This window comes from Jaculus jaculus, chromosome 6 (genome assembly GCF_020740685.1).
Source record: "Jaculus jaculus isolate mJacJac1 chromosome 6, mJacJac1.mat.Y.cur, whole genome shotgun sequence".
In the NCBI taxonomy this organism is placed as follows: domain Eukaryota; kingdom Metazoa; phylum Chordata; class Mammalia; order Rodentia; family Dipodidae; genus Jaculus; species Jaculus jaculus.
Window position 1 is genome coordinate 72,641,174 of NC_059107.1, and position 14,683 is coordinate 72,655,856.

At 40.2% G+C, this 14,683-nt stretch overlaps 1 protein-coding gene across 10 annotated transcripts in view; it reads right to left on the bottom strand.

Moving 5' to 3' along the window:
* Positions 1-5,670: 5,670 nt before the first annotated feature.
* Positions 5,671-14,683, bottom strand: part of Zmynd11 (zinc finger MYND-type containing 11) — a 135,482-nt gene continuing 126,469 nt past the window's right edge. For all 10 annotated transcript variants that reach the window (XM_045151965.1, XM_045151962.1, XM_004662197.2 and 7 more), the window contains 5 exons: positions 12,036-12,243; positions 11,555-11,623; positions 9,896-10,168; positions 9,520-9,705; positions 5,671-6,859 (listed from right to left, as the gene is read on the bottom strand). In XM_045151965.1, coding sequence (XP_045007900.1) covers positions 6,737-6,859; positions 9,520-9,705; positions 9,896-10,168; positions 11,555-11,623; positions 12,036-12,243 — 859 coding nt within the window. In that variant the 3' untranslated portion in view covers positions 5,671-6,736. The remainder of the gene's footprint in view (positions 6,860-9,519; positions 9,706-9,895; positions 10,169-11,554; positions 11,624-12,035; positions 12,244-14,683) is intronic.

Consider the following 14,683-nt stretch of genomic DNA (forward strand, 5'->3'; position numbering starts at 1 on the left):
TGAGAGATCTCTCCAGCCCATTTTCCCTGGTTTAATTGCCTGCAGTCACTGGGCCTCCTCATTTCTTTTTTTTTTTTTTTTCTTGGTATTTTGAGGTAGGGTCTCACTCTGGCTCAGGCTGACCTGGAATTAACTATGTAGTCTCAGGGTGGCCTCGAACTCATGGCAATCATCCTAACTCTGCCTCCCGAGTGCTGGGATTAAAAGCGTGCGCCACCATGCCTAGCCTCATTTCCTATTACTTTTGACATCCTATTTGCTATGTCAGTGTCTGTCTTTCAACTATTCCCTTTCTTCAAGGAAAAGAAAAGTGAGCACAGCACAGTAATATATTTTTATTTGTTTGCAAGGGGAGAGAGAGAGAGAAAGAGAAAAAGAGAGACAGAGAGATAGTGGGTGCTTCAGAGGCTCTTGTCACTATAAATGAACTCCAGATGCATTCCCTACTTTGTAAAATCTGGCTTTTTATGTATACTGGGGAATGAACCCAAGCTGGCAGGCTTTACAAGCAAGAACATTTAACTGCTGAGCCACCTCACCTACTCCACAATTACATATTTTAGGAGAACACATTCATGTACTTTGATGATTTTATTGTGATTCTAATTTTTCTACTTATTGATAGTTATTGTTATTCTTGCACTGTGCCTAAATTATATTATATATAAACTTTATCATAGAAATATCTTGTGAACTTGACCTGATTTGGAATAACCTAGGAGACACAACTTTGGTTGTATCTACAACAGTGTTGGATTACATGTCGGGTTAGAACCATTGGTGGTTCAAGTAGCCCAGCAAGTCTTGGAATGTGAATCCCTGTAGATATGGTGTGGTGGCTGTAGAGTAATTCTAATGGGTACAAACTGATATCTAATTGTGAGTTACATTTATTTCTTAGCCCTTCTTCATTCTTTATACCTTTAGTTTTATATTTATGTGTGCACATGTGCAAGTATACACATGATCATCCCAACACTGAGATTACAGGTGTATGCTACTGTATCCTGACTTTCCATTGTGACTGGGGATTCAAACTCAGGTCCTTAAGCATGCACAGCAAGTATTTACCCAGTGGACCATCTCCCTAGTCCCTTGGTTTGTTTTGAATCTTTATTTTATTGTAGTGAGATCCACCACCTTACTGAACTTCCAGTGACCCACACAAGAAGGGCAGTGTCACCTCTCCCTCTCCTTTTATCCCTGTAGAAGCTTCTTCAACTGTGTCAGCCCGAAGACCTGTGCACAATATTGTGCATTACAAAAATAAAAGATTTAGCCAGGCATGGTGGCATATGCCTTTAATCCAAGCACTTGGGAGGCAGAGGTAGGAAGATCACCATGAGTTCAAGGCTACCCTGAGACTATAGGTCATCCTGGATCAGAGTGAGACCCTACCTTGAAAAACAAAACTAATAATAAATAAATAAATAAATAAATAAATAAATAAATAAATAAATAAATAAATAAATAAAATAAAAGATTCTCTTGCTTTTACTTCCCTTGTTAGGATTCAGTGCAGTGGTAGTCTTTTGTGTGTTTTCACATCTTTAAGACCTTGTCTCTCTCAAGGGGGATAATGTCTTGTCAGCAGAATCAGTAACACCCAGAACTCACAAGAAATGTCAATCTCCAGGCCCACCTAATGTAGACCCCTCATAGATTCTGCTATTTCCATCCCCAAGAGAGCCATGTGCAAGGGAAATTGGAGTGGTCTTATCTAAGTTAGTGACTGGATGTCTCCCTGTCCATACTTATGTTTTACCAATCCCAGTGGGACAAGTATTATTCCAGTTATTTTCTGTGTTTGACTATTTTATACATGTATACAATGCATTTTGATGCCACTTATCCTCTCTTCTTTTTCCATTCCCACTAAAAACCCTCCTTCCCATTATATCTTCATCCTACTTCTAAGCCTTTTTTTTTTTTTTTTTTTTTTTTTTTACACACTGATTTAAATTAGGATCACTTGCAGAATCATGGGTAGAGGTTATTTACTGGAGAAGAGGGAATCCTTCAATGGTGACTCCCTTGAAGGATATGACTTCCCCTCTCCCAGTAATCTTGGACCCTTCCTTTGTATGCAGGGAACTCCAACCTGCTAAGTGCATAAGTAAGATAGATATCTTATCCTGAAGACAGCAGGCCTTTACATTCCTTCTACCCAGTCTTCTGAAAATTTCCCTGAGTCTCAGAGTGTCTGGTTTTGGTGTCATATGTAAGGCCAAGGATAAACTACTCATTTATTCTTGAAAACTTTGTCACCTGTGGATTTCTGTAATCACCTCTACACTCTGGGATGTGATGCATTTACCAATGGAGGTTTATTCAGCTGTAGAAAAAAGATAAAACTATAAATTTTTCATAAAAACTGATGGGACTAGAAAGAAACATAACAAAGTAACACAGGTCAGAAACACAAATGTGCTTTGAATTGCTTTCTTCTTTTTAATGTTTGAGAGAGAAAGAGAAGCAGATAGAAAAAGGACATGCAGCAGGGCCTCCAGCCGCTGCAAATGAACTCTAGATGCATGCACCGCCTGTGCATCTGGCTTATGGGTCCTGGGGAATCAAACCCGGGTCCTTTGACTTTGCCGGTAAGTGCCTTAACCACTAAGCCATCTCTCCAGCCCGAATTTCTTGATTAGTGAATATAATGCGGAATGAATGTAAAGGCCAGAAAGCTAGAAGAGGGCCATGGAGGGCATGCGGGGGAGGGAGGTTTATGCAGGGGAACAGAGCACACAGGACATGAAATGGTGGGGTGGGGTGGGGCAGGGCAAGAGTGGGAGGGAAGGGTTTAAGCATTCTTAATGAGGAATCTGTAGAAGCATGTGCTGCGTGTGCAAGCATGAGCTTTTCACAAGTCCACAGAGTCTGCCTTCCTGATCATACAGCTGAGGTCTTCCTAGTGGCAGTAGGTGTGACCCTGGTAACAATGCCAGTTCTGGGGCAGGCCCTAGCAGTACCTGAGTAAGGCCTTCTCTGTTGATCCTGATACCAAGTTTGTGAACTAGTGAGAGATTGCAGGCAGAGAAGACTGCTGTGGTCCAGTCAGGGGTGAAGACAGTGGCTGCCTTGAATAGGACGTCTGCTCACTTAATGGGCTGAAGACACTGGCTGAGGCAAGAAGAGATAACACATTTGATTCTGGATGTGTTGGACTTCTTGACACTACTTCAGGTAGTAATTGAGTTAGTTTCTACAGGCACACTTCAGCCTGCAAAAGGATTAAAGAATGGACTTTGCAATCAAACACACCTGAGTTTAAGACCTAGCTCTTCCATTCACCAATGAAGTAGGCCTGGGTACAGTATTAAATGAGTCGAATATTACCTGTCCACACCCAGTCTTGAGCAGCCAGACCAAGGCTATGGGTTTGTTGTAATTTTTTTCTACTTTCATTGAAGTATTCTGTTTGCAGCTTTTTAAAAAGCAAGCTTCTAGGCAGGAGAGATGGCTTAGTAGTTAAGGCTCTTTCCTGCAAAGCCTAAGAACTCATGTTCAAATCTCTAGGTCCCACATACCCAGATGCACAATGATGCAAGCTCACTATGTCACACATGCATCACGAGGCGGCACGTGCCTGGAGTTCATTCACAGTAGGCTCAAGGTCTTGGCGTGCCCATTCTCTCTCTGAAAAATAGAAATAATAAAAAGAAATTAAAAACCAAAAAAGCAAGCTGCTTATAGCTGTCTCTTCTCCACTTACCTCACTGACCCAGTCTGGCTGGCCTTATGATGACAGTGCTGTCACTCCCGCTTTCTCTACATCTTCCTCTGTGCCTCTTTGACTTGGCTTGAATTGGTGGCTTTTCATGATACTTGTGTTGACAAGTGTTCATACTTGTTACCTTTTTTTAGATGAGAAACCTTAAAAAATTATTTAAAATTATTTGCAAGCAGGGAGAGGGAGAATGGGTACACCAAGGACTCCTGCTGCTGCAAGTGAACTCCAGATGTATGTGCCACTCTGTGCATCTGGCATTACATGGGTACTGAGGAATCACAAGCAAGTGCCTTAGCCACTGAGCCATCTCTCCAGCCCTGAAGAAACTTTCAAACACAATTGTTATGCCTAAGGTGTGGAGTTGGTGTCTGACAGAATTTTCAATGAAACATGGATGTAGCAAAATACAATGAGGGTGAACAGAATATCCTAGGGTTACTTCTAGAAACTTCAAGATCCTATAGCCAAGTAGGTTTTTAGTATTCAGGCCTGTTCCATGGATTGCTCAGCTATGATATAGCTACAGAAAATCAGTAATAAACAGGACAGAAAATGAGGATGGGTTAGCACCAGTGCTAAAAACCTCCCACTGGTAACCTACCCTCCAAAGCCGTGAGAAAGGAGCGAGCAAGCCTCAGCCAGCCTCCATTTCTGATGGTCACTATGCAGTGTATCAGCATTGGAGCCCATGTGCAGTGTAGGTAACAATTCAAGTTCAGGTGAAACATTTGGGTAAACTGCATGTAACTCACTGACTTAAAATAATCACTTGTGAATGACCTAACCAACCTTTAGGTAAGCTGTGCTGGATTTGGTGCAGGAGACTGGACTAAACCAACAGCTTATTAAAAACAATAGTTTTTTTAAATACATTTATTAACCAATGTTAACACATTAAATGAACTATATATTGCTAGTCAGAGCAGCTTACAAAATGCCAGAATGCATCAGAGAACTGGACAGCCACGATGGATAATTACAATGTGCATAGTGGCTAAGCTCAACACTTTGATATAGTTTTATGATTGCAGAAAAATTTTTAATAATGATTCCTAAAACAATCAATTGTAATTTTACCTAAAACTTTTACAAAACCAGGCCACAATCTCTTTTTTTAAATTTTGTTTTTTTTTTTTTTAAACACACAGTTCTCACACTGTAGTAACTTGGAAATGTGCAACCGTGTCAACAGAGACAGAAAAGCCAAAGTAACACGAATCTCACTTTCATGCAGCTATCAGTTAAATATTACATACTCTGGAATGATTTTACACCAAAAATATTTCCACAATAACTTGCTCTCATAGGGGTGGATCGAAGTTTAAAACTCGGAAAACAACTAAAGAAGGTCAAGTGTTCTGGTTACATCTTTATCTGTGCCACAGCACCGTAGCAACATGAAGGAGTTACACAGCAGAAGGGGGGAGTGATGGTGCCCAGTTACTGCATAACCTGGTAGGCGAAATAGTGGGTAGTTTATATGAAATAGTGTGCACCATTGGCAGTAGTTTGTCAATGAACCTGTGTCACCACCATCTGCAACAGCATGGAGACCACCAGAGAGAGCTCACGGATTTCCATACACTTCCATCTTTAGAGTGACCCTGACAGACCAGAGAAGACTTTTTAAAAAGGGTTTTCTCCTGACTCTTTCACTTCCATTGGGAATAATTGCTTTAATAAATATCAAAGGTCTAAATAAATATTTACAAATTATTTCTCTAACCACAAAAAAAGCCAACTAAATGATAACTGGGGATTTGACTTGGTCTATGATCAGTCTCTGAAAAGAAAAAAAAATGTTGAGTTTTTTCAAAGAAAAGGAATTAAGTTTTCTTGGTTGCATTTTATATAACTATGTATAAAAATTATTATTCAACTATCGATCCATTCCTATTGGTAATGTTTCTTAGTCAGACATTCCGCAAAATACAGACTTTTTACAAATCACGGCATCTTTAATACAAGAAAATTAACATGCATTATTCTTCCTTCTGTGTACAGTGATGTAGCTCATTAGTAGGCAATGACCCATTACTACAAACATAACGGCTTCTGTGAAATTTAAGTGCTTTCTCTCCTTTGAGCATTAACTTATACACACAAGGTGACACCAGATAATAGGCAAGTAGGGTGGTATTGGGGGTGGGAAGGGAAGCATTTAAGAAATTTGTATGCCTCATCTAGAATTTCACATATGGGTAAAGGTAGTTTTTGGCTTTTGATTCTTACGTTTGCTGTTTTAGTTACAAGCACTCATGTTAGGATAAAGATGAAATGTGCAAACTTTCAATTTTAAATATTTATTTTCTCTAAGATCCAGCTCAGTAAAAGATTACCCCAGTTTTCCCTGCAATTTTAAGCTACAAGATCAAAGCTAATAATTTGTTATAAAAGTTATATATTGAAAGGAAATAATGAAAAAAACAATTGGGAAATATTTAAGAAAAAATATGCAGGGCTAGCCCTGCTGTGTCAACCCTGTTCCCTATATTCAATCTCACCCCCAGCGGCGCGGCCAGCAGGTGGCGCCTGCGAACAGTGAGCAGGCTGAACAAAGCAGTCCACAAGGTCAGGAAAGAAATGCCATATCAAGGTAGTATTTTTTTCTTTCTGAAACAGTTTGTTGTTCTTACATTCAGATCTGCTCTACACATTTCTTTGTTAGACTCATTCGGATTCACCTGTTGGGGTTTTTAAAGGTCTGTTGTTCAAAGGTTAAAATCTCTGTAAAACCTAAAAATGTTTTAAAATTTGCTGAAAAAGCAACAAATTCTCAATTAAAATTTATTTACGATAATACCCTCCACTGATGTTACTGTTAGCCCCTGAACGCTCCAGAGGAGCTTTAACAAAAGATTTAAACTACTGTGCAAAATTTCTTCACGAAAAGTGTTTAAAGGCTGGTGCAAAATGGGAAGCAAATTCTAAACAATTTTGGCTTCTTGGAAACAAAAACCGCGGTGTCTGAAAAGTGATGGCCAGCATGCTGGGAGGCCGGCTTCATCTTTTCCGGCGGCAGGTGCGCTTGTGTTCCGCGTGCCAGTGCTCCTGCTGGCACTTGATGGAGCAGTAGGACGTGTTCCAGCAGCAGTGGTACATGGCCTCTTCCTCACAGTTGTAGCACTGCAGCGGAAGGAAGGCCAAGTGATAAGACAGGAGTGAAAGGATGGGAAGCTAGTGATGTGGGTTTTCTGGCTCAGACTTCAAACCAGCTCTGCGGACATGCTGACACTGGTATATGTTCTGTGCACTGGGCAGCAGGACAGGGCAGGACACAGGGCCATGGCCCAGGCTGGAGAGAACTTACTGACACTGTGTCAGCTTCTGTTGTCCCTACAGGCTCATCCCACCATCAAAAACATGGACTTTCCTTCTAAAGCTCTCAACCTCACACCCTTTTCCAACCTCTGTGAACTCCCCTGTGAGCTCTTTTCAAGCTGCCTAGGGACTATTTCCAGTTACACTCTGCCTTCTTCTCACATGCCATGTCTCTCATCCTGGCCTTCCCACCCAACACAACATCACTGGGGCTCCTTGCAACCTTGAGTCCAGTGATCATGTCTGTCTTCATTGATCTGGTACATGTATGGGGCTGGGGAATAAGCTCATGGCCTTCTGCATGGAAGAAAGTACTCTACCCCCTCGCCATACCCCAACCCTGGAGGTACTTTTGATTGTCCCAACTTTGGGGGACTTTTTTATTGGTGGGTAAACCTCATGATGCTGCTAAAACATCCCAGGGTATAGTTCCAATTCCTCAATAGTCTTGTGTTCCAAAAGTATCTGTGTCAAGGATGGACCATTTGGACATGTGGGGGGGGGGGAGGGCAGGAACTAGTGAAAAAGGTCCCCAAAAATTTCAAGTAGGGTGGTGATCCTAAGGATGGGCTATACCAGATCTACAATGAGGATGAGTGGGCAGGACATAGAACACTGGTGGCCGACTGCTGAACAGAAATGCTTGGCAGAGATAAAAGACACATAGACACTGACAGGCTTGATGGTAGCTGAGAATCACAGAAGGAGGACCCAGGAGCCTGTGTTGGGTCTGTAACAATACTACCTTCTAATTATTACTGTGTATTTAATGTTTTGCTATATATTAAAATTATTATTTTAGAATTTCTTGTGATTTTATTGTGCCATCAATGGCAACTTCAGTCAAGGTTCTATGGGAAATTAAAGTTAAATTCTGAAAATAGCATGAATGAGTCTAATTAGCTGGGATTAGAATCTTGGGCCTGGGCCACTACTTGTCCATGTGGACTTCACACAAAGTTCACGTACCTTCCTAGACTCCTTATTTGTGAAATCAGGCTTCCCCTGCTCCTGCTCTGGGGTCCATTTTAATCCCACTACTTATGCATTCATCTGCCTCGTTTTCCTGGCTGTCTCAGCAGAATCTCGGGAGTCTGGTACATGCATCTGTCACCCTGAGCTGTTTCTTAGGATTCAAGGGGGAAGACAGTCTGGGCAGGAAGCTTGGAATTTGGTGACCCAGGTTAGGGAGATGAGTTCTGCCACCCTCTAGAGCTTTAGTTGCTGTTTTATGCCATAAGCCTCAAATGCCTCATTTAAAAAAAATATCAGGCTGGGGCAATGGCTCAGGGGTTAAAGGCCCTTGTTTGCAATGCCTGCTAGCCCCAGTTCAATTCCCCAGTACCCACATGAAGTCAGATGAACAAAGTGGCACATGTATTTGGACTGTTTCCAGCAGGAAGAGTTCCTGACATGTCCGTCCTCTCTCTATATATATATCTGATCACAGATAAGTAAAAATATTTAAAAAAATTTTTAATTTTAAAAATCAAGGTTAAAAATATACTGACTTCTGTGAGGCAGTATTCCCATTCTTTTCCATTTTGTTTTGTCTTTGGAAACTTATGGGTACCCCTTCTTACAACACTACCACCTTCTTTTGGGCTCATGTGTCTGCTTTTGAGGAACACAAAATCACCACATAGTGCTTGCCTCGTGCTTCTGTTACTAACTTGAGCTCATCTCGGTATTTATTTTCCTATCAAAATAGCCACACATCATCTAAATTAAATGCTTTCTCTTCCTTCTTTCCTTGTCTTTATCATATTAGGGCAGAGGGGATTCTCTCTTTCTTTCATGAATACCTTACATTTGTTTAAAGAATCTCTTCATTATATAGAGTGGACACTTCTTGATCAGGTTAAAGGGAATGTGAGGCTTGAGAACACTGAAATGCTATCCTTATAAGGTAACAGCAGTCAGCTCCTTTAAAAGAATCTTGTATAAATGTTTGGGTCAGGGGTATCTGGGGATCTCAAACATGTTACTGTGAGACATTTACATATCATACACTGGATATTGTCTTTTAGAGGTCACCAAGTAAGTCAGGGCCAGGCAGCTTGCCCAAACAATATTTGTGTTGATGGAAAAGTTTCATAGATGACAGGACCAATCTCAGTTTCTTGACATCATCTGAGCAGCATTCAGGGAGAGGAACTGTGCTAGAAATACTCAAGCAGTACTCAGTGATGGGTTCTAGAACTCTACTAAACATTTCAGAATTAATGAAGGTTGAAAATTTCATAGCAGGTCATGTTTCAGGAATAATTTATGCACATGACACATCTATCTTTCTAAATCGATGGGTGACACATCTATAGAACATTTCAGAAATAAAAGTCAAAAATAAAACATGGAGGAGGGAGAGATGGCTCAGTAGTTAAAGTACTTGCTTGCAAAACCTGATGGTACATCCATTGTCTCTCTCTGCTTGCATAAAAATAAATTTAAAAGGTGATATTTACCCACTGCTTCTTCTTTGTCTGAGAAATTAGTTGTTTGTGCTGGGTTGCTAGCTTCTTGATTTCTTCCACAAATTCTTCTTTACACTTCTCCTTTACTTGCTTACATTTTCTGTCCATCTCACCCTGCATGTTGGCTACAGCTTTATTTACAGCTTGTCTTTTTTCTTCTTCCATTTCAGAACGCAGCTGAAATGAAGACATTAACACCTAAGTACAAATGTAATGCAAACTTTTACTGAAATGGAATGCTTTTCTTCTGTTTCAGTATCAATTGCCATACTGTAAGGAGGACTGGCTTGTCATATCTTGTGAAAAGAAGGCTGAATTATCACAAGGAATGTCACACTGCCTAATAGCCCCCAGCAACGACCATTACCTTTTCCAAAGCCTCCCGAACAACTCTCTCTGTCTCACGCTTGTGGTCTGACTTCATCCGATCTTTAAAGTCATTGAAAATTTTGGTGTATTTGTCATGGCACATGCTCTGGCAGACTCCATCACTGGTGGTCTGGGTGCTTCGATGCAGCATTCTTGGGGAAGAGGCACTTAACTTCTTGGTCTGGGTTGACACTGATACCTTTTCAATTGGTTGAGGCATTGTGGGTATTTCTTGGCTGGAACTTACTGCTTCCGTTTCTGGCTCTGGTTCCTAAAGGGCAGAAAGTGTTTAGATGCAAAATAAGGCAAAGGAATTCACTAAAACTTTATTAGGATAAGAATTTAGTCAAGCGTGCACACCTTTAATCCCAGCACTCTGGAGGCAGAGGCAGGAAGATCACTGTGAGTTTGAGGTCACCCTGAGACTACCAGGAATTCCAGGTCAGCCTGGGCTAAAGTGAGACCTTACCTCAAAAAAAAAAAAAAAAAAAAAAAACTTACAAAACAACAACAACAAAGAATTCAGTTATAGTAAGAGACTGCTAGTAACATATATGAAATTGGAGAGATGGCTTAGCAGTTAAGATGCTTGCTTGCAAAGCCAAAGACCTAGGTTTGATTCTCCAGGACCCATGTAAGCCAGATTCGCAAGGTGGTGCATACATCTGGAGTTTGTTTGCAGTGGCTAGAGCCCCTGATATACTTATTCTCTATCTGCCTCTTTCTCTCTCTAAAATAAATTAAATATATATATATATATATATATGAAATTAAAATGGTATCTTATGTATGTTATTATAATTAAATCAATCCTCTCCAAACCAACCAGTAAATGAAAAGGTTATGCAATTAATAGCTATAAACTTTTAAACAAAACTCCATTTATAATTTCATTATATAATAATACTATGGGTTTTGCTTTTAATTTAAACTAAACAAGTTATGTCATATAAAATCATTTTCAACTTATATCTACTTCTTTGCATTAAATTTATTAAAAATTTTCCTAAAATCCTAAACCACTTCTCAATGAACATGTGTTTAGCATGTACCCAGATATATAGTTTTAAAACATGCATGGTTTATATAATTTCAAGAGTGAACTTAACCATACTCTCCCTGTAGTTAAGTGCTGCCAGTACAGGTTTACTAGATAATTGTGCTCTTTTTTTAAAAAAAAATTACATTTATTTATTTATTAGAGAGAAAGAGGGAGAGGGAGAGTGAGAGAAAGACATACACACACACACAGAGAGAGAGAGAGAGAGAGAAAGAGAGAGAGAGAGAGAATGGGTGCACCAGGGCCTCCAGTCACTGCAAGCAAACTCCAGACACATGCGCCACCTTGGGCATCTGGCTAACATGGGTTCTGGGGAATGGAACGTGGGTCCTTTGGCTTTACAGGCAAACATCTTAACCACTAAGCCATCCCTCCAGCCCATTGCTCTTTTTTTTAATGCTATGAAAAACAGCAGTTCTTAGGAAACGCTGGAACATGCCATTCTCACAGCCAAAATACTCTGTTTAGTGAGGACGGAGACTGAGCTTATGTGTGACAGTAGTATTGTGACAAGGTCTTAATCTGACAGATATTATTTGCCTGATGGAACATTTCCTCTTTAATTGCAACCTGGATATTATAAGGTGGGCAACTTACTTCCTTTTTGGGCTCCACACTTTGATTACGTCGTCCTTTCTTTGCTCTTGGCTCTTGAGTGACCTTCAGCTGTGGGCATTATAAAAATAATATCTTATTATTCCACACACTAGAAATACCTGTTTTGAAAATACTTCTCATGGACACAATAAGAGGAGCAAGTCCTTATGTTCATTTAGCAACCTCCTGCTTATCATGTCTCACTACTATGGGAACTGACATCTTCAAAGAGCCCATGCACCTCCAGATCCAAAAGTGTGCTTACTCTCCTCACCCTGGCTGTGTTAGCTTAAGGGGTTAATGGTAATGTCTACTGTATTTTTTAACTGATTTTGCTTTACTTGTGCAAAGCACTTTATAAATGTTTGCATAAAAAAAGAAAAATGTCAAAATCTGTCTATGACAGTGAGGAGTGTACACAGAGCTTTCCACACTTACACGTAAAAATTAGCTTGCACTTCCTTCCCAAGACATTACTCACCTGCTCGTTGCTGGTAGAGGAGATACTGGATTCTGCCTCTTCCTCACCTCGGTCCTCATTCTTAGACTTCCAGAATCTTCCTTCCCGGAGGAAACGCTGATGCAGTTCCAGTTCATCGCAGGCCTTCTTCCAGCCCATGCTGCGCTTCACGTGCAGTCGGTGAACGTTGACGGTGATATCTTGTATGTTTTCAGAAGGGATCCAGGCCCTATGGACAACATTTTCAGGAAGCATCCACGTGGTGAGAAAAGTTCTAATATACTAAGGCTTACATACGTAAGACTTGATAGACTTGTTTTTTCTTTTGTGTGTGTATGGTATGTTGTGGCATCCTGTATGCTCACCTACAGTGGTTGACTCCAGGGCCTGGGTCTTTGTTTTGAGCCAGAGTCTTTCTGATTTCAAAGCTTGCCAGGCGCCAAAGGCTATTGGGTCTCTACTCCCCTATGGGACTGTGGCTACAGGCAAACATGGCCACAAGCAGCTGTATGCATGAGATCTGAAGATTTGAACTCTGCCCCTCCCCCACCCTCAAGCTTGCATAGGAAGCACGCTTAACCACTGAACCATCTCTCTAGCCCTTGATAGACATTAAACTAGAAAATAGGTGCATGTTTTTTCATAGTTATCAGAGTTCCAAGAAAGGGAGTGATTAGAATGATAATGATCACTCACTACTTTCTTTAATTAGCTTACCTTGTCATGGTTTATCTTTTAAAAAAAACTATTTTTTGAATGATGTAGCTAGCAGGACCCATCCAGCTGTATAATGATTAACACTACAGAATCATTTAAAAATACTCAGAAATTCTCTGGTTTATTTGGTATGTAGATCTTTATAAAATATGGGTATATTAAAAAGCTAGTAGTTATATTTATGCCATGCCCCTGAATTGATACTATTTCACAATAATGCACTTAGCTATGAACAACTTTAAGTTCCTCTGAGTTTTGTACAATATAGATTCAAAGCAAAGAATGGAAAACTATAACTGGTTCTCTTACGAAAGATGCTCAAGTACAAGGAAACCGTTTTAAGGTGTTAACCTTGACATTTGCACCTCAGATGCTGTTACCCGTGGAAGGTACCAAAGAAAACACCAGTGAGTGATGCCTAATGGTATGGAGTTGTTGCTGCCCACTAGGGGCTCAAGATAAACTGAGTGGTGCCGGAGTACAGCAAGGAGCTTACAATTGAGCTAGAGAGAAGGGAGAAGTAACTATCATGTGTCACAACAAGGGTAAAGGTAACCTAGCGTGCTGTGGTGGGAAACGGCATCACGTAGTTGTGAGGGGTCAGAGCATTCTATTTGCGCCTATCTACTTGTAGACAGCAGCCATGAGGGAAATTCCAGACATTAGAAATGAGGTAGAAAGCACTAAGTACACATATGGAAACAGACATTTTCTAGGCTACAAGTCAGGATGTGGCTCTGTGGACACTTAACTGTTTTCTTTCTAGTTCAATGTTAAAAAAAAAAATCTTATGAATACATGTCAATTTTCATTTGAGGTCTTTAAGTATGGAATTCCAGAAATACAGAACCATTTGAAGGAAGTTCTTATAAGAATCATAGCCTCACATGCCTCAGTCATGTACTTCATAACTTAAAAGCACATGTAAAATATAGGAAGAGCAATAGCTCAATTGTGTGTCACTGTTTATGAGGATTGCATTGACAGTGTTTTCTTGAAAGCCTTAATGGAGTACACTGCACATGGAAAAAGTTGCTACAGACTGACAAATTTTGTGCTTGCAAAAGAGTTCTTGCCATTAGATTAGGATTAAATCTACTCCTGGCCGACAAATAGTTTCTGACTTATTAGCAAAAATGTCCTTGTTCATTTTTTTGTTTATTTTTATTTATTTGAGAGCGACAGACACAGAGAAAGAGGGACAGAGAGAGAGGGAGACAGAGAGAGAATAGGCGTGCCAGGGCCTCCAGCCACTGCAAATGAACTCCAGAAGCATGTGCCCCTTGTGCATCTGGCTAACATGGGTCCTGAGGAATTGAGCCTCGAACAAGGGTCTTTAGGCTTCATAGGCAAGCGCTTAACTGCTAAGCCACCTCTCCAGCCCTCTTTTTCATTTTTTAAAAGTAAACAGCTTCAGAGAAAAGCCTGTTACACACAGTTGTAGAATGAACTGGAGACCTATGAGGTACTTCGTCCCTTAAACAAAGTCTTAACACAGTGCCCCATTCCAGCTGGAATGTGCACAGTACCTTCTACTATATTTGGGTGAGAACCTGAGACCAACAGACCAAGATAATATTGAGCATGTAATGTTAAAAATTACTACTTAAAAATCAAAACCTAAAATGTTCACCTTGTATTAAATTTGCATGTTTTGTCACTATTTAATGTCTCTTGACATGATAACAGTGTCAGCTAAGTATATCTATATAAGAAAGAACACAGAAATAAATTTAAATTATTCACAGGTTCTTATCACCAACTTTCTATTTCAATTGAAAGATTACCTACAAATTCTCTACAGGGAGGAATACAAGTCCCTCATTTTGTAAACTGTCTTACATTACTGACTTCTGTCCAAGACCTGTATCATCCTGCCTGGCAAGACAGAAGATACTCAAAAATGCTAACCTAAATCCCTGCTAAGGGTTAACTTTACATGATGTGGTTTA